The sequence below is a fragment of the Arvicola amphibius genome, chromosome X, assembly GCF_903992535.2.
Source record: "Arvicola amphibius chromosome X, mArvAmp1.2, whole genome shotgun sequence".
In the NCBI taxonomy this organism is placed as follows: domain Eukaryota; kingdom Metazoa; phylum Chordata; class Mammalia; order Rodentia; family Cricetidae; genus Arvicola; species Arvicola amphibius.
The window spans coordinates 120,640,177-120,660,904 of record NC_052065.1 but is presented as its reverse complement, the minus strand read 5'-3'; the positions used below and the strand labels follow the sequence as shown (position 1 = coordinate 120,660,904).

Sequence of the window (20,728 nt, the reverse complement as noted above, 5' to 3'; positions counted from 1 at the left end):
GCACAGGGACACAATCACAGAGAAATGACACCAAGAGGTGATGAAGGCACAGACCAGGGTTAAGCGTCTAAACATCAAGGAATGCCAGAGATTGACAGCAAAGCATCAGATGCTAAGAAAGAGGCCTGGAGAGAAGCAGTCCTGTCTATCTTAACCTCAGACTTCTAGCCTCGGAACTGTAAAATACATCACTTAGTCTGTCACAGCAGCCCCAGGAAACTCATACGGTGATGTGTTGTATTGGCATATACCACAGGGCACATACTTGTTTCCTTTTTGTTTGTGGGTTTTTAATGGTGGTTGGAGGCAGGTTTTTGTTTGTTGACTTATTTGTTATTGTTGAGACGGAATCTCAATTTGGCCCAAGCTAACGGCTAACTTGCTATGTATCTGAGGATGAGCTTGAGCTCCTGGTTCTACTACCTCCACCTCCCAAGAGATGGGGTCATGGATATGTGCCATCACACCTGGGACACCACACGCACACGCGCACACAACACACACACACACACACACACACACACACAGAGTTGTGGACCTTTGGGCTGTAGATAATTTAAGTTATTGAGTCTCTGGAGTCTGGGAGCCAAGCCTCTGCCTGAACCAACACCACTACTATGGAGAGTCACGTGGTACAATGGAAAAGACCCATACTTGGGCTACACAGGAGGGAGACAAGGCAGCATGGAGTGTTCTCCCTACACTACTAGCACTATCTGTCAAATGTACGACTCCAAATAAAGCTACCGGGCCAGGTACCACCCTTACACTGCCTACTATTCCTCAACGCCCCATGGAATCTGCTCTGAGAAACTACAAGGGAAGACACAATCAGCTGCAAGGTCTGCACTGCTTCATGGCAGCTTCCCACTAACGCAAGGTTCTAAGTGTTACATTAACGCAGCCCAAACTGGTGGGCATTGTAATAGGGAAGACCAGTCAATGCCATTAAGTGTTTACATTTTAGAAGCCAGGCCAGTTAGCAGGACTTTCACTTTCTTCTTGGTTTAAAATTTACCAAATCATCAATCATGTTAGTAGACAGGGAAAATAAATGGAATCTAGATTCTGTCTAGCTGTGTGTATACCTTCCAGCTACATGGACCAGATATGGATACACTCCCCTAAAGCCCCAAAGTTACAGATAGTAAGCCACAGACCATCTTTTGTATTTAACAGATATCAAAACTGTCCAGCAAAGCACAGTGTGATATGGCATACCATTTCATTACGATTTTCTTTCCGTGGGAGGAAAAGCTCCATAATACCACATTTGTTAGTTTAAATACATGTAATGAAATGTAAAAAACATTGTTTGAGAATCCTTTCAACTGAACTGTGACACGCCTAATGAAGACATAGAAACATACACACCCATGGCTGAAGTCAGGCCACATACTGCAAATAGATTAAAATAATGGAAATAGAATGACCTACTAAAATCATCTGCTGTAGATAAGGAATTAGTCTATTTTCAAAGGGTGTTAGCGCTATTTACACATTTCAGTGTATTTTCAACTTGAAGAAAATATACTTAAATTCCCTCTCATAGATTTTATACCTCAAGGACCAAGAAATCCAACCAAAATAAAATAAAAACCAGAAGTCTAACCCAGAGAACAGCCAAACTGAACTTGCTAAAGAATTTGATTAGTGCATAAAAAGCACTTACTCTGGAGCACGGTATGGCATGCCTGTAATCCCAGTTTGAGGCCAGCCTGGCCTGTATAGCAAGAACCTGCCTCAAGACGACAGCGGTAAGTAAATAAAACAAAGGCCACTTACTTCATATGCTTGGGGGCTGGTGAGGCACCTGGCGATGGGCCCACAGCAGGCTGGGAGAGTGCTAGTGAGAGGAGGCCCACTGTGGGTCAGCAGGGGCTTCAGATAGCTGTGCACATGGTTAAGGGATGGGCGCATTCGTTTCTTTACGCATTGAAGAGAATGAGGAACTTGTTACAGAGGTGCTGGGGAGTGAACCCAGGGCCTTGCAGGGCTATGCAAGTGCTCTATTTGCTCCTAAACTACACCTCAGCCCCAAATAGTCCCCTTGAGAAGAAGCACTGCCACAGCATGCTGACCTCTTCAGAGGCCGACAGAGGGCTTTACACGTGCAAGCTCATCTTACTGCCATACTGCAGCGGTGAGACAGCAACGCGAGACCTTTTCATTATCTTCATTTCAGACAGGGACCTGACACACAGAGAGCTCAGACAATTAAGGAAATGGGGACATATCTGCTAGCTGATACTAGTCTGACTTTTACTCGTGATCCTGTTGCATGACCATCCCATTGCTTTTCTGCTTTTAGGGACTGAAGCAACATAAATTCATCGTGAGTTTGGTGCTAAAGAAAATTAAAGTGAAAGTAAAGAACGATGGTATTCAGAGGGAGGAATAAATATTGCAGTAGCATATAATACTGACAAACTGGCTTTGATCATTTATTATAGATTCTGATGAATCTGAATGCTCTAGGTTGAATTTCTGTATTATGCTGCTTCGCTTCCTATGAAGCTCAAAGGAGGTGAAAGAGGAAAGAAAACAAAATCCCAAGACTTACAAAACAACAACAAACTATGTGCAATAAACTCCTATAGCATAGATCCTCCTTTCGTCAGATTTGGTAATTCAAGGTAATTGTTAGAAAAAAGAGGAAAACACAGGAAAAAGAATGGAGAAAGGACAGTATCAAATGAGAACCTGGGGCATGTAGTTTAGAGGTGGAGTACTTGCCTAGCATGCTTTAGGCCCTGGGGGAAATCTTCAGACCACACACAAGTTATTAGCTATACATGGTGGTACACACCTATGATCCCGATGCCTGGAGGAGTATGAACTCAAGGACACACTAGGCTACATAGCAAGTTCACCTCAAAAACAACTTTAAAGACCGAAGTTTGAGGCTAGCAAGATGGCTCAGAGGGTGAAGGCACTGCCGAGTCTGCAAGCTGAGTCCCAGCCCCAGAATCCACAGGGTAAGAAAGAACCGACTCCTGCAGTTTGTTCACTATCTCCAGAGCACATTCCTTCTTCTGACAGCCATACACACACGATACATATAAAAATAAATCCTTAAAGGACACCATTCAAACGTGCCTATATTAATAAAGTCTGTGTAAAGATTAAAGCTCTCTCTATAAACACACTCTGCCTACACAAAGCCACTAAAAACAGAAATGATATATTCTTTAAATGCTGATATAAAAATGACCAAGGCTCTGTTACTTAGTAGTAAGTACTGAACAGGGACTTGTTATATCAAATTACCAAACAATCTGCCAAAAGAAAATTCTAAAAATCCCTGTGCCTATTAGAAAAATAAAGAAAAGGCTGGGCATGAGGAAACATACTGGTATGCCCAGCACTCAGGAGGCAGACACAGGAAGATCTTAAGTTTGAGGCTAGGCAGGCACAGGAGGATCCTAAGTTTAAGGCTAGCCTGGGATAACTAGGGAGGCTTTGACCATAAAAACAAACAAGGACTGAGGCAGAATGGTTCTCTAGTATGCACAATGCCCTAGACCTGAACCCCAGCTCACTGAATTATGGTTATGCAGAGCCTTCTGGATAAATTACACAGATGTCAGTGAAGGAACAAAGACACAAAAAGAATAAATGTGATCTATTTCAATAAAAATCAAACCCAGCTATACCTAATCCAAGCTGGTGGCACTCGGAATCAGGGTTACTTCTCTGTAGGACATGCTAGGGAAGGTGGCACTGACCCAAGAGAGCACAGGGCACCTTCTACTATGCTATAAATACACAAATATTTACATGGATAGTAGGTACACAGGGATAGATGGCCAAAATTCATTAAACTGTATTCTTAAGATTCACATATGTCACTGCATTTAAATTATAACTCTATTGTAACAATCTGGCTAAATAAAGGAACTGAAATCTAGACTGATGGATAATTAATTATATCAGGGCTCTGGGCATTAAAATGACTAGAGTTTAGTTTTTGGTGTTTATTCCTACAAGATTATACAGGAAACCAAGTTCTTTTTATAAACTGGAATCATTGAAATTATTTCGTGAATGTAGAAAATGCACGTTTTCTTCTAGAAAACTAAAAAATGTTAAATAGGAGGAATGAAAAACCCCCAAGAGATATGGGAATGGCATACATCCAAGATGCTGGTAATGGAGCCAAAAGTAATGACATAATCTTTAAACAATTTAAAAAACCCCAGCCTTCACTCCCTAATGGGAGCCTTAATGCCACAGATATGCATGGATTTTTGTATGCACATGGTAATTTAATTTAAAGTACTTACAAATGGAGGTGAAAATCTAGTAAACAGAATATAGTAAGCAGTGGCTTCTAATCATGAGGGTAAGTGTATTTTTCCTAAACATACAAGGTTTTTGATCACAAAGGCATTCTGAAAAGAGAATATTTGGTCTTGAGAAAGACTGAGGAAGAAAAGAAATTCTGCCCTTAACTCAGAGGGGAAAGGCAACTTCTAGAGAAGTGCAGTATCAAACACACTGCATTTCATTTCATCTTGTGCTTTCCCCTAAGGCTTCCTTCCACCCTAGCAAGCACAGTGACAAGCAAGGAATATCTCCCACAGAATTCTCCAAATTATCTCAAGGAATCAAATACTAATGTTTACTCAATAAATAAACCAATATCTTAAAAATTAGCTATGTCATTTAGGCTCTGGATTTTTCTCCGTACAGTCAGTTGTTACTGTAACCAGTGCCGACTGGTTCCCTGGGTTTGCAAAGGAATTCATTGGTGGGAATGTGCTTCTACACTTATAGAGAGAGCCAGGTTTTCTATTATGCTTCAGGAAGGCAAAACAGTTGTTCTGGGGCTGCAGTTGTAGCTCAGTAGTAAAGTACATGCTTAGCATGTGTAAGTTGCTGGGTTCGTCCCTAGCATTTCCCCAACACACAGACACTTACAGGTGCCCCCATGCACACACTGAATCGTTTCATTAAGCTGTGCTTATCCACGCCTGGACCATCATGTTTTATCATTAAGGATACTTATGATCGAAGTTGTACCACATCCGAAAGAGCCAGGCACTCTCTGCTTTGGTAGTTCTCCTTTCATTTTCAGGAACACCCTGCAGACAGATGATACATAAATCAATACCACAGATGCAGACAGGTTTATTTAGAGCCATTCCTTCGTAGAATCAGAAATAGAACCTTCACCAAAGATAGTGTCCAACATGGGTAACATTAGACACTCGGTGGCTTGTATAGGAAACTACAATGTTTTTCTAAGCATCTCTGACTCAGGCAGCTTACTAATTGATGATTATAGTGCCACTTAAAAATCAACATGGAGTCAATTAAAGAAAAGGAGGCCATGAATTTGAAAAGGAGAACAAGGATGGGATATATGGGAGACGCTGGAGGGAGAATGAAATAGGGAAACAATATGTAATTATAATTTCAAAAAATATAAAAAAATCAATGTGGGGGCCTAAGGAGACAAAAATACTTGCCATGTAAGCATGAAGACCCAAGTTCGAATTCTCAAAACCTACATGAAGCCAGGCATAGCAACACTTCTCTGTAACCCCAATGCTAATAGTGAGATAGGATGTGAAGATAGGAAAATTTCTGGAAGCTCATGGACCAGTAAGCCCGGTGTGCATAGCAATCAGCGTCAAAGAGATCCTATTTTACTATACCCAAGGCTGGACTCTGATCACCACATGTACTGTGGCACGTGCATACATACCCATGTGTGAACACACACACACGACCACACATACAGATTAAAGAAAAGTCGGTGCAGACTAATTCCCCTCCTCAATCTGAAAGACTTGCACTGCCACTGCCGACGCAGCGGCACCTACAGAAGAAAAATCTCACCCTATATTTGGAGAGCTGTGCCATGGCAGGGCTTCAAAAATAACTGGCCTTTCCAAAGTTGCTACTACGCTCAGAACACAGTGGCAAAATGAAAACAAGGAAATGCTATGGTAGAACTCACTTACTAGGAGGGAAACTAACCCAGCAAACAGACAGCTTCTAAAATAGCTTACAGAAATATGAAATGCCCTTATTTGCAATATGGGATGGTCATAGTCAGTTAGGCTACCCAGCTCCAGTCCTGGCTCACTGACATTAATTATTGGGGCAAACCTCCTTCCTTCTCTGGGCCTGAGTTTCTTCACATATAAAATGCAAGCAATACAGATTCACCAAGGCCCTTTCCAGAACTAATGTTCCATGGTTCTGTGACTTTTAAGGGCATAGAGTTTAGAGTCTAGGTTTTGTTTCTTTCCTGCCCTTTCAATCCCCAGAGTTTATTTTGCCCGTCAACTTGAATCCACACATACATAAATACCATAAAAATATCTGAGAACATTGCATGTTCTCACAAGCACGCAAGAACTTCTGAACTTGCTTTTATATCATTAAATTTCTCATGCCTTCACTTCTTATTTTCTTCTTTAGTTTTTGCTGCTGGGAGGGGAACCCAGGACCTTGTGCAAACTAATTACACATTCTATCAGTGAGCTATACTTCTAATCCATGGAACTGCCTCATTTTCAAAGTTTTGCCTTCACTTCTTTTTAAATTTATTGTTATTACTATTACTACTTTTACTACTACCACTATTGTATTATTATTGTTATTATTTATCCATTTCTTTCTTTGTTTATTTCTTTATTTATTTGGTGTATTAGAGAGTGTTGTCTTCCAGCATCTGTTCCAGGGATTGAACTCAGGACTTCCAGACTTGCTCAGCAAGCACTTTTACTCACTGAGCCATCTCGTTGGCCCTGCCTTCACTTCTTGTAAAGCAAATCATCTACAGTTACCATATAACTACTGTGCACCCCTAAGCTTCATACTAACTAGAACGTTCCTTAAGCCTCATAATGGACATAAACAATTACTGAGTAAAGAATGCAATTGATATGTCCATGGGGTTTCCATTTCTCAACTGTATTCCTTTTCATCTCTGTGGCGGGGGTTGGGGGGCGCACATGCACAGTATGCATGCGGAGGTCTGAGAACAACTTTGTGGAGTCACTTCTTTCATTCCACCTTTACGAGCTCTCCAGAAATCAGTCAGGCTGTCAGGCTTTTCAGCAAGCACCTTTACCCACTGGGCCATCTTGCTAAGGTATGCCCATGGGGGTTCTGAAAGCAATGGAAAACTATTTCTTTCTGTTTGCCACAACTGCTGGCTCTTTCCCTTCTTTCTCCTTCATGGTGACAGGGGTTAACAACGCTGTGCAAATGTAATGTTTTATCACTACTGAGACGCAAGCAGCCCTTGGACTATCTTAGAAGCCTGGCAGGATGAAAAAGTATATAATCTGGTTTGTCCAGGGAATTCTACTGTAAGATTCTGAGCACAAAATGAGCAAGAACTTACTCTATCACACGCACACACGCACACAGTCATCACTCAAATGAGCAAGAACTTACTCTATCACATGCACACACGCACACAGTCATCACTCAAAATTAGCACTTGGGAAATGAATCGAGTAAATGCTTTCTCGTAAAGCACACCCTGCAGAAAAATATACCACGGCTTCTTTCAGAAAATAATAGGAATTATGTTTCAAAAGATAATTTCCATCTTCAAAAACCTCATTTGTGATTCCTCATGTAATGTGTAATAGATAACCCACTTACTCAGTGGTGCTCAGAAACCATTACAAAAAGAGGGTGGAAAATATCAGAAAGGGTGGTCAGTCTCATGAGGGCAGACAGTTCTGCTGCATTCAGTGTACAAGTCTGCAGATCATAGGGGCAGCTGAGAAACTGACATACTGAAGGAAGGAAGTGAGGCGTTGTGTTGGAAAAGTTGAGGCTTATGCTAAGAGAGTATAACCCCCCAAACATGCAGGGGGGACCAGCTGGACATTCAGAAGATTCTAGACAGTTCTCAAGGGCAGCTGCTGGTCATCCAATTTGAAAGTTACACAGGAAGAGCAGCTGGAGTGGGGCTGACATCAGAGACAAGCCTTCATGCGCAACCAGAGTGGAAAAAGGCTTCCCGTGCCAGAGCAGTCACTGGAACACCCAGGCGCACTGAAGAGCCTATTCTCCTCCATGGCAAAACCCCAGGATGGCCACAGATAGGAAAGCTGTCACCCTTGAGAGCCACTTGCTGTCTAAACTATGGTTCTGTTTCATGGAGTAGTGAGGAAAGTCAAACATGTCAGTTAAGAACAGAGGCAAACAAAATAGGATCTAAAAAGTGGCATGAAGTCTAAGAGAGACAGTTTTCTTTCCAAACGACTGAACACTGGACAGAAATGCCAGGGACAACACAAGCGCATATTTACCAAATGTTCTTGGTCTGAATCAACACCAACCCTAAAGGAAAAACACAAAGAGCAAATGAGATTTTGGAAGCCAACAGAAGATCTACTCACATATGCACACTGTCAGGCAAATATTTTTCTCAACACAGAAGCTCCAAAATGGTTAATGTTCCCACTTCTCTACAGGTTGTGGGGGACATTTCTGACGGCCTTCTACTTTCTTTAGAAACAGCCTTGGGTCTAAGGCAAGCAGGGCAAATGTTCTATTCCTAAAATCCCACTTACCAGTTTCAGTAAAATAGCATTTCTTTTCTGAATGTCAGTCGACTCTAAGTCGTGAGGGAGAGAAACTGCCCCAATTACTCAGTAAGAATGATTAGAAAGATTCCAACCAAAGCTGGAGCACAGCTCTCATGGAAATATTGTTAAGAGGACAGAAGGGGGTCCAGTTGCAGGGGGACTGCAGGGAAACTGATGGACATCAGCCTTGGTTCCTCATAATTCCTGTGTACCTACATCAAATTCCTTCTTTGGGCATCCCAGGGAACAACTTCATTAGCCAGTTCTGAGTCTCCTCTCTAGTCTCGGAACTTGCCAACTCTGTTCTTTCTCCTGGCCTGCCTGTCAGCCCTCCTCTCCTTGCCATCCCCGCTGTTTCAGCCCTCCTTCTGACTCATGGGTTCTGTTGAGTAAGCCTTTCCAGCTGCCAGGCTCTCCCCGAGAGTTAACTCTGAATAGCATGGAACTCTCTAGGTCACTGCTTTCACAGAAGCTTCTGAAAACAACTTACAACCCTGAGTGTCACGTCTAAAGTACTTTGTAGGACATCTGAAAACGTTCTACCCACTAGTGGCCACCCTTTACTCCAACCTACCTTTCCACACCCCCCATTGCCAGTCATTTTCTTCCACATGCCCTGCCGTACGCTAACCCTCCTCTCCCAGACCCTTGTCAGCTCCAAGAGTCAATACTTTTGTTCGCTCATGCCCCTCCTTTCCTCAGTACCCTCAGTTTTCTACTCATTTGTCAAGTGCCAAAGTAGCTGCTCTATGAGCCGTTCACACAGAATCACCTCCCCTTTGTGCTTCTGTAGCACGGAGTTCTTATTCTAAACACACTTCACAGCACAGTATAGTTATTTACCTGTCCGTCTCCCCAAAAAGACTGTGAGCTCCTTGAGGGTAAAGGCCATGTCTCAATTCATCTCTGTATCCCCAGAGTCTAGCATAGTACCTGACATACAATAGGTGCTCAAATGTTTATTAATTCGGTTACCAACTACAGACAGCACAGACAACACAGCAGTACAAGAAGCTGTAGCAACATTTGCAAAGACAACACTCAGAGGAGGAAAATGATACAAAACTCTATCTGGAATGCAAGGGAGTCATGGTCAAGTATTTGAAAACAGATGACCATGACCAGATTCAAAACTCAAACAAAGACACTTTGTTAAAAATGGCCAGACACTGTTTAACAGCTTCCCAGACACAGTGGATTCTCGCCACATTTATGCACCTCAAGTGACATCTAGTGGTCTAGAGGATAGAACATTTAAACATTCAAATGGCACATTATCCAAAACCAATGTAATAAACATTTATAGAGCACTTATTATTTGTCAGGCACTGTGTTAGGCACAGGGCATAGACATGAATCAAACATGGTCCCTGTCCTCAAGGAGCTCACAGACTAGCAGGGAAACAGATTCAACTATAGCAGACTCAGAGTTTGCTGTTAAGACAGGATGAGTTCAGGACTAATCCAGGGTACTTTCTAGCTATGTGAGCTCAATCAGGCTATGTGGCCCTAAGGACTGCAATTATGTCACCCAGAAAATGCAGCTAGTATCACCACCAAATGTTGCCGCAAGGATTAAATGAGAAAATGTACTGAGAATCTTTTAAAGTGCTTGATGCATCACTAGTGCTAAGTAGTGGGTAGCTCTTCTAGTAATACTGCATCGCAAGTATAAATGGGATAATTGCTGTGATAGACAGACCCAATGCTACACAGCAACTCCAAGAAAAAAGAATGGGGGAAGGGGAGGGTGGTTCTGTCAATTCCTAAGAATGAAAGAGAATCCCAGGCCAAGCAAAGGCTCAGAGACAAAGAAATGCAGAGCATGCGTGCTAGCTAAATGACAGGGTGCCAAATGTGACTGTCAGAAATTATGTGAAAGGATGCAAGCCGATTAATTCACTGGGTAGCCACTGCTCCCAAAAGAGAGGACAGAATCTTTTTACACTGGAAATCAGATCACGTCACTCCCTTGCTTTAATATCCTCAAGATGTCCACTGGATTTTCAAATCCAAAGTCTTCACTATATACTACAAGACCCTACAGGAGGGCCAAACTACAGCCCTCATGTATATCCAGTGGTAAATAAGGTTCTGTTGGAACACAGCCATACTATGTGATTCCATATCACCCGTGGCTGCTTGTGACACCAGATCTGCGTGGCTGAGGCAGATCACATGACTGAGGGAGTCTAAAAGCTTCGCTTCTGGCCCTTCACGGGTAGTTTTCAGAACCCTGACCCTTTAGGGTCTTGTCCACCTTTTTTTTCTACTTACCATTTGATCACTGTCATCATGTAAGCTTTTCTCTGTGTCAAACAGGCCACATCTGTTCCTGCCTTGGGGCCTTTGCTGCTGGACTGCTCTGTCTGGACTGCTCTTCCTGGTCGTCGGTGAACTGGCAGGGTCTTGCCACTCAGCCAGACTGAGCTCAAATATAACCTTCCCAAGAGATCTTCCCTGGCTTCTTCGTATCATATATACCACATTCCCAGTCACAATCACATCTTAGTTTCCATCACATTTGGTATCATCTAACACTCTCACGGTCATTTATTTATTTACTACGTTTTTCTCTTATCACTTTTCTAACAAAATGGGAACATAGGCCTTTTCTATCTTCTTATTGTCACTGTCCTTTTAAATAAGGTTACTTCATTTTAGCACTACTGATATTTGGGGTCAGGTAATTCTTTAATTGCAAGTCTAGACAGTAGCCAAGTGTGTGCCCTGTAGGATGCTAAACAGTATGGACCTACTAGATAGCAATGGCAGTCCCTTCTCCTAGTTGTGACTGTCAGCAATATCTCCAACTATTGTTAATTATCCTCCAAGGAGACAAAATAATCTGCTAAGAGCTAGTGAGTTGGAAGTTGAAACAAGGAGTGTCCAAACTGTGAGTGCTCAGTAAATACTTATTGAATGACTGCATAGAAGGCACACTTAAAATGTTGAGCAGAGCTGTGCAGATACTAGTTCGCCAAATCCTCACAACCCCAGGGAATGGGACTCATGTTACAGATGTAGAAACTGAGGCTCTGAACGGTCAAAAGCCTTGCCAAAAATTAAGAAGGAAGGACCAAGAATGCAACGGTTAAGTTGGTGGGTACACAAATCTTCAACTGTCCCAACTAAGCAACTTCAAAATTACACCACTAAATAGGTGGAAGAGAAGAGGTGCTTAAAACATAGCCTTCACCTTTACTCCCTAATATTGCTAGGAAGGAAAAAACTTTTTAGGCTTTAAATGCTAATAAAAAGATAAACTAATAATAATTACAGAATAGTAAATGCCATAAAAGTACTGACATTTTCTATTTATGCTAATTATTAAGAATTTACTAATACTTAAAATAGAGAAAATGCAAGATATGTGATATAACTATTAAGTAAATGTGACAACATTTTAAGTCAATACATGTTAAAAAATTAAAGCAACAATGTGAATTAAAATATAAAAATTAAGACTATATGTTTTATAACTACTTGACATGCTAGTTTGATTCATTGCATTCAATAAACTACCTAGTAAGGACTATAAAAATACATAGCCTCACTTGAGAATGGAGGGACATGGGAGGGGTTAGAGGGAGGAAAGTGATATACTTCTATTTCAATTAATTAAAACATTTAAAAATTAACATATAATCTCTGTTCACAAGCAGGCCAAAACACTGCAATAAAACAAGAAACTAAGGAGTAGTCTAAAACTACAGGGCAGTGGATATAATTAAGCCTCCAACTGTGCTGGAAAGTAGGCAAGATGGGGCCAGGCAAGGAGCTTTCAAATCTAGTAGCAGAGGTGGGATTTCTTTTCTCTCTGGAGGAGGATGGTAAGGGTGGGGCTTTTGTTTGCTGCGAGTAGAGGGCAGCAAGGGGAACAAACAAATTCTGCATTGATGAGTTTTAGTGCTTCTAAGCTAGCTCACATTTGTTTTACTCTCCCTGCAAGAGTCTTCAGTTCCAAGCTTTTGAGAAAAGAAAGGAGTTTACTCCTTTCAAAATTTACCACTCATTTCTTGATGAATCATGTCTGAAGGAGCAAGGAACAGAGGTTCCTCTGTCTACCATTTAACTATTTGTACAGTATTGGACAATTAGCAACCCTTTAAAGCCTATATTTTTTAGAAAACAGTTACTATGGTTAGATAAACATTCTAAACACACTTAACAGAATGCCTGGCACATAGTAGGTGCTTAATAAATGCCAAGTCCTCTTACAAGTGGTAAGTAGGATTATAAGAACATTACTGGATGTATAAAAGCATATGCTGTACTATATTATCTACTATACACAGAAATAACACAAAATTAGAAGGGATTTGAATAGTAAAGAGAGATTAAGACATTAAAACATTTACTGTGTAATTAAGGGTTAGCTTGTCTTTGCATAAAAGGCATAATAGAAAGTAAAAAGAAGCAAATGACAGATTCTCTTATTAGGTGAAACATTGTTTTTTCAAATGAGGCCCATATATCCTGGAAGCTTGGTAGCTCTTAACATCTTTGACATTTCAGCCAAACACAGAACCACAATCCACAAAGACTTCAGACACAAGCTGCTGTATCCATGGAAACAAATGCAGAACTCGAGATACAAAAGAGCTTTCAAACTGAATACATTAAGCAGTGCACACTGAAGACCACGACTACATCACTTTGGCCTTGGTAGGTTTGTGAGGTTAGAAATGGTGCTGATTGGAAAGATGAAGGGAATGATAATGTCTAGTACTGATTAGAGTTTTGTGAACTGGACTCTTACACAATGCTGATGGATTGAATTTGGTAATCTGACCAAAAGCCTTAAATACATGCGTATTTATGGCTTAATCAATCCCCCTTCCAAAAATACATCCTAAAGAAATAATTAAACAAGATCACGGTGGCACGCTGGCTTCAGAGCATTCATTTGTTAGTATTAACAGCAAAAGCCTCAGATGGAAATAGCTAAAGCCTAAAAACAATCTAAAATTACAACAGGAATTTGGTTAAATCAACCAGGATATATACTGTCATTCAAATGATATGATATTTACCAGGGCAAATGCGCATGCGGTAACACATTTTCTTCTGTTTGAAGAGCACTTCGGTGTCGCCCATTTGCGGAAGTGCAAAGCAAAGGTCTGGACTGCTAACCTTCAGAGTAGTAATAATGCTTTTCATTTATTTTTCTTGCAGGTTCATTTTTTCTATGTATTGGCATTTCATTTGTATTTTAATAACTAAAGCTTGCCTGAAGATCAGAGAGTAAAACAGCCACACTGGTCAGCCTTACTGACCAGGCAGTGGCGGCACACACCTTTAATCCCAGCAGCCACAGTGGTTTGCCATAGAAACCGGGTAGTCGTGGTGCATGCATTTAATTCCAGAACTAGAGAGGATTATAAAATGGGAGGAGTCAGCTCTCAGTCTCAGTCTCATTCTGAGATTCCTGGATGCAGGATTGCCATTTCAGACTGAGGTACAGATAAGAGTCAGTGGCTGGCTGTTTTGCTTTTCTGACCTTCAGGTTGAACCCCTTTCTGCCCTGGGTTTCTATTAATCACATTACATTTCTATATTATGCGATGCACTTTTTAAGAAGGAAAAGAAATGAAAAGATTTGACAAGGCTTAAAATCTCCTTAATGACTAAAAATCAAAGGAAACTGAATTAACATGGAATATGAAAATGAGGTCCCCAGCTCCAACTTACCTTATATGCAAGCATGACAACATGGCAGTGGTGCCACCACCAAACACCCACACAGTAAAAAACACAATCAGAAGCGTGGTGCTGAACATCATTTGGCGTGCATAAGTGGCAGTATCGCGAATGGCCAAGGCAAAGGCCATTGCACCACGAAGGCCTACAGGAAACAGCGGAAGAATCTCTTCAATAACTCATCACCAATGTAGACTACATAAACTCAGAGACATAAAACATAACCTCCAAACTTGAGAGCATATAGACAAATATGAAATATTTAACATATGTAAAGAATGACTGCCAGGGTTAGTATATAATACTGACTTTCATCGATCTTCTGTTTGTTTGAGTTTTCAGACAGGGTCTTGTTACTATAGCTCAGGCTGGTCTCAAATTCACAGTCCTCTTGCATCAGTCACAGAAATGCTGGGACTGCATGCATCTGCTACCATATCCAGCTTGATCTCTTAACAATTCTTTAAAATTTAATAACTTATGTACCGTAAATTCAATTTATAATGTTCTGACAATGTGACCATTGTCACAATCAAAACAGAGCTAAAAGTTTACTCTTCCTGTCCAAATTACTTTGTGCTTCCCATTAGCCCAGCTCCTTATCACCCCGGCCTGCTCTGCATCACTCTTATTTTGTCTTTTAAAAATACCACATCAGGCTGGAGAGACGGCTCAGCAGTTAAGAGCACTGGCTGCTCTTCCAGAGGTCCTGAGTTCAATTCCCAGCACCCACGTGGTGACTCACAACCATCTGGCATACATGCAGCTAGAACAGTCATATACATAAAATGAAATAAATAAAATCTTTACAAATATATCACATTAATAGAATCATACATGTAAATTTTGAGACTGACTTCCTTCATTCAACATAACATCTCAAAGACTTATCCATGCTACTATGTGAATAAAAGTTTGTTCTTTTTATCATTTACTAATTTTCCACAGGAGGGCTTTATCAGGTCCTTGCTTCTCTGCCCCATTTGTCCACTGAGAGACAGACAAATGCAGGTCTGGTGGTGGGCCAGCTACACAGGAGGCTGAGGCAGGAGAGTTACAAATAAATTCAAGGCTTGCCTGAACTATACAGTAACTTCAAAGTCAGTCTGAACAACTTAGACGCCATCTTCAAAAGCAAAACGTTTTTTAGGGGGAGAAGCTGGGGAAATATAGATATAGGTAATATAGCATCTTAATGGTAGAGTGTTCGCTTGGCATGCCTAAGGCACTAGGTTCAATCCTAGAACTGAACAAAAGAAAAAAGCAAGCTATTTGTAGATTTTTGGCAGTTATTGGCTAGAACTGATATAAACATGCACTTGCAGGTTTTTCTGCAAAAAATTATGCATCTTTAACTTATTTACTTTGTATAGTGTATTTTGAAACAAAAGATTTAGAAGCAGAGTGTGAAAAGTTCCCACAGAAGAGACAGGGAAATGGTAAGAAGTTTATTATTTGAGGATTCAGTGTCAGTGTTTCCAACGCAGTACCTCCATCTTCAGCTATTGAAGTTAGCATATGTAGCAGGAATGGTAGTTTGAGGGTAGAAAAGAGAAGAAATTGCAACTTACCAGCAAACATCATCATGTGCTGAAAATTTGATCCAATCTTGCTTCTTCTGCCCAAATTAAGTAAGAGAGACAAGGGATAAATATTGGCAGCTCTTCCCAAGAAAATAGCAATCTAAAATCATTAAGAGGTTAAGGATCATTTCTTTTACTACTGGTAATATAAGCTATACATTTGAGATGGCGAGAAGCACTCTGTCTAACACAGTGCTGTCTGTCACAATGGACTATATATCCACAGAGCAGCTGGAATACCGTCAGTATGACTAAGGAACTGCCAATGTACTTTTATTTCATTCAAATGAATTTAAATGGAAATAATCACACGTGGCTCGCTGTTACCAGACTTGATAGCGTATGTCCACCATGTAGGAAATTCACAAAGTGAAGAAAAAGATGTATAAAGGAGGGCCTTCTTTATGATCAACATCACAGACACATCATGAGTCATGCCAGCGAAACTGCCCCGTCCTTCCTAAAAATACAAAAAGGGCAGCTCAGTCACTTCATGCCACTGAAACTCCTGCAAAGCCCTGCTGGGTCTCACGAAATGTATACAGTAACCTGCAAAGACATCAGATTTCATGTTAAGTCAGATGGGTCTTAAGCAAGAAAGAGTTTGGGTGCCTTTTTCTCCATTCATTGTCTCAGAAACTGTGCTTTATAATTACAAACTGTACTGCAGGGTGAACAATGCCATCCCCACTGCATTTCCTAAAAGGACTAGAAAGGGAAATGTAACAGTAAAAGCAAAGCAGCATGGTTGAAACAGTGCTGATGCAAACAGCTTTCAAAGAGAGTGCAATGGCTAAGGCCAACAGCAAAAGGGTGCATGTAAGGATTATATACTGATTACCTTGGCATAAGAGGTAGAAGCAGGAGGGCAGGAGTTCAAAGTTGGCCTTGGATAAACAGTGAGTTTGAGGCTAACCTGAGATACACGAGATCTCACCTAAAAATCAATCAACAAAAAATCATCCCAAAAAGAGAAAATGGAATGTTTGTTGATGGAGTTGTTTTCCATAAAAGTACTAACTAACAATGCTAGCAATGTCATATAGCCAAGTGCCACATAACATTTCAAGCCAAGAGTACGTACACCATAGTGGTCCCATATAATTATAATGGAGATGAAAGAGTCTTTTTGTTAATGACAGATTAACATTATTCACATGTCTATGCTGATGCTGGCACAAACAAACCTACTATGCTGCCCCATATACAAGAACAGCAATGCAATTATGTGTAGTACACAACAGCTGGTAAGAAGTGATTGTTATTGGTTTTATATACCTACTATATTATATATATTTATATATCTACTATATACTTTCTGTCATTATTTTAGTGTATTCTTTCTACTTACCAAACAAAACGTTTGTACCAGTCGGGGAGATGGTTCAGTAAGTAAAGGTGTTTGCTGCTAAGCCTGACAACCTTAGGTCAATTCCTGGGACCCACACAGTGAAGGAGAGAACTGAGTCTTGAAAGTTGTTCTCAGACAACCACACATATCCCATGGCATGAGTAAAGAAAAGTTTACTGTGAGCCAGGTGGTGGTGGTACACGCCTTTAGTCCCAGCACTTGGGAGGCAGAGGCAGGCGGATCTCTGTGAGTTCGAGGTGAGCCTGGTCTGAAAGAGCTAGTTCCAGGACAGCTAGGGCTACACAGAGAAACCCTGTCTCGAAAAACAAAAAAATAAATAAATAAAAATAAAAATAAAAAACAAAAAGGAAAAAAGCTTCCTGTGAAATAGCATGCTGTCAAATCAGCAACAGCCCCCATATATCTCATATTATCAACTCTCCTAACTGAATCAAAAAGTTCCTTTGAATAACTGACTTATATCACGTAGGTTTACATAAATATATTGTATGATGCTCACAGTGACCAAACCGCCTGATGACACATTTCTCCAAACGTATCTCCACCTTTAAGCAGCACATGAGCATCTACATAAACTGCAACTGAACAACTAAATAACTGAATGGAAGATGTCAAGTTCTTTAAGGTAGGCATGGACGTGTACTGACCAACAAGGGAAAGAGTGGTCTGTTAATGGCAATAGGTTACAGTTGGAGACATCAGTACAAACTCATGACAGGAGATGCCAATGGTTACAAGCAAATATTTAGGGATGGATGGATATGTATATGACTTACTATATACATGGACAGCACCTTCCTCTGTCCATGGACAGGGTCTAGAACAGTGTTCTCAACGTCCTTAATGCTACAACCCTTTAACACAATTTCTTATGTTGTAGTGACTTCCAAATATAGAATTATTTTTGTTGCTACTTCATAACTGTAGTTTTGCTACTGTTATGAATTGTAACACAAAAATGTGTGTTTTCTGATAGTTTTGAGTAACCCCCGTGAAAGCGTTGTTAGACCTGCAAAGGGGTCGTGACCCACAGGTAGAGAACAACTGGTCTAGAAGAAAGAACACCCAGTGTCCTAAGCATATCCAAAGCCCAGATCTTGGTTTCCAATACCATCTTTCCCAATAAAAGGAATCAGAGTTCCTTGGAGAAATGGACAGTTCTTGGTCATAAAGTGCACAAAATGAGCAGAAGCATCTTATACTTCCAGAAAGTAAAGAAGTGTTAAAAAACAAAACCCCAAGCCCCAAACCACAATGACATGGCACGTCAAACAGAAGTGGGGGCTACCAAACAAGCTCCTGATGACTAAAGCTGGGACAGTTTGAACAAGTAAACTTTTTAAAATGTAAATAATCGAATATATAAGACAATGAATACGCATTATTCAAATAAATAATGCTAGAAACAAAGAACTGAACAGAACATCAAGTGATGGAGAACAGACGAATCTCTGTGTAAAGAATTACAAACCATTTTGTAAAAATTTAGTCCTCAGGGAGATGAACCCTAACTTCACACGCCCTAAACGCGGGCTGCATGGGGCAGCTTCTTTTCCAAGCAGAACAAGATAGAAAAACAGGAGCCACCCTGCAACGGGGCAACCTGGCAGCCACATGACTAAGCTAACATCAGCACATTAATGTTAGGAAATCGGTGCCCTGTCCACAGTGATGACAACAGTACTTCACTTCCCCAGCATCCCTCCAAGAACACGTGTACCCCAGTGTCATCTTGGGGATACCATGAGACAACTTCAACTGAGGAACACTCTACAAAACACCTGGTCGCTATTCCCAAGTTTTTCAGGGCTCACTAAAATCAAGGAACAACTGAGAAGCTGTCAGTCAAATGGAACCCAAAGAAATCTACACAGCAAATGCAATGTGCTGTCCTGGCTAGAACCTTGATATAGTAACAGTAGGCTGTAGGAAGGCCATGAGAACAGGATGAGCATCAAGTTGACTTAATGGATCAGTACAGGCTTCGTTCCTTGTGACGAATGTACTATGCTGATGTGAGGTGCTAACGGGGAACTGGGGTGTGATGTATAGGACAGCTTTCTGTGCTGTCTTCATTATTCTTGTCATAAACATAAAAACACTAAAATCTAAAATTTCTTTGAAAGTAATTTCACTAAAGAAGGAAAAAGTAAGAGCAGCAAAAAGGCATGGCAAAAAGTGTGGCAACACTGCAAGTTTTCACAAACACATGCCTAGTCTTTTCTTACAAGCAGAGGACCTTCCTCCCTTTTAGTCCCAATTTTTGACAGGCACCCAGATAAGAGTATGAGTCTTAGCTTCCCGTGCAGGTAGGTGTTGCCAGCGTTGTTATGTGCAAGTGGTATGTACACTTCTGGGCAGTGCCCTTAAAGATAATTAGGAGGCACAAGGGTCAGATGCCATGGACCACAAGAATGCAGGCAACGCCCTGCAGAGAACAGCACCAAGGCTGCCCGAGTTCAGAACAATTCCATAGTCACACAAACTCAAACTTTTACATAAAAAATAAACTACTCTCTCATTTTACTTATTTAAACCTGGGTCAATCTGAGTCACTGTCACACGAAAGCAAGTGTAACCTAGAGACAGGACAGCTTGGACCTTGTTAAAAATCATTTTCATAGATTCTTTATTAATAATCTCAAACTCTAACAAACTCAGAAACCTTGGGACTATTTAACCTTATTTCCAGGCTAACTACTACAGACTAAAGTACTGTGGCTACTCAAAAACATTTCAATAGTGACGAGTTCTAGAGCAGCTGAACTCAGCACTTGTCTTCCGGCTAAGATGCTTCTCTTATTGACAGGACTTTGCTGTTTTTGCTGTACGACTGTAGAACACTATTTCAATAAAATCTCACTTTCTAATATAGATCTTGTATGGTTTTAAATTTCTCATTTCCCTGACCACACTCTTTCCTTCCACGTTTCCAACTATCTGCCTCTACAGCCCAGAGAGCACGCTAGTCCTGCCTCTCATGGCCAGCCCCCTTCTTCTCGCTTCCCTTCTTCTCCATGTGGTAGAGACACTCTTCCCACAGCCTACATCTACTTTGCTCTTTTCTGTTTCCATCATATTCACTCGGCAAAACCATAAACCTCAATGGCCCCACTATTTCTTTTGTCCTGTGCTTACCACTAAGTCTTCCCGGTCAGACTCACATGACATGGAAGACTGGTATCTTACAAATATCTGTTCCTTAGTCAAATTGGTCCCCATTTAATGCTCAACAGTCATATTGCAATCTTTTGTTCGACTCTTCCCTGACTCCCCATGCCTACTTCATAAACTTTCTCTCTGCCTTCCCCCAAACTCTTATCTGTGGGAGCCAGCCTCCAAGATGGTCCCTAATGACCCCTGCCTCCTGTTAGGGAGTGTGATCCCCACTCACACTGTACCATGGTTGGTCTGTATGAGCAGCCGATACAGCAGAAGGGATGATGAGATTTCACTTCCAACAACTGGTCTGTCTATAAAGGGCACCTTGGCTTCCACCTTGA

The 20,728-nt window shown here is 41.0% G+C and overlaps 1 protein-coding gene across 5 annotated transcripts in view; it reads right to left on the bottom strand.

The window, feature by feature from the left end:
• Positions 1-20,728, bottom strand: part of Slc9a6 (solute carrier family 9 member A6) — a 71,330-nt gene that overhangs the window by 3,899 nt on the left and 46,703 nt on the right. For 4 of the 5 annotated variants that reach the window (XM_038316822.1, XM_038316824.1, XM_038316823.1 and 1 more), the window contains 5 exons: positions 15,842-15,953; positions 14,262-14,415; positions 8,289-8,319; positions 5,008-5,087; positions 1,786-1,891 (listed from right to left, as the gene is read on the bottom strand). In XM_038316822.1, coding sequence (XP_038172750.1) covers positions 1,786-1,891; positions 5,008-5,087; positions 8,289-8,319; positions 14,262-14,415; positions 15,842-15,953 — 483 coding nt within the window. Of the gene's footprint in view, positions 1-1,785; positions 1,892-5,007; positions 5,088-8,288; positions 8,320-9,410; positions 9,501-14,261; positions 14,416-15,841; positions 15,954-20,728 lie in introns of all 5 variants that reach the window. The other variant, XM_042054384.1, reaches the window with a different exon arrangement.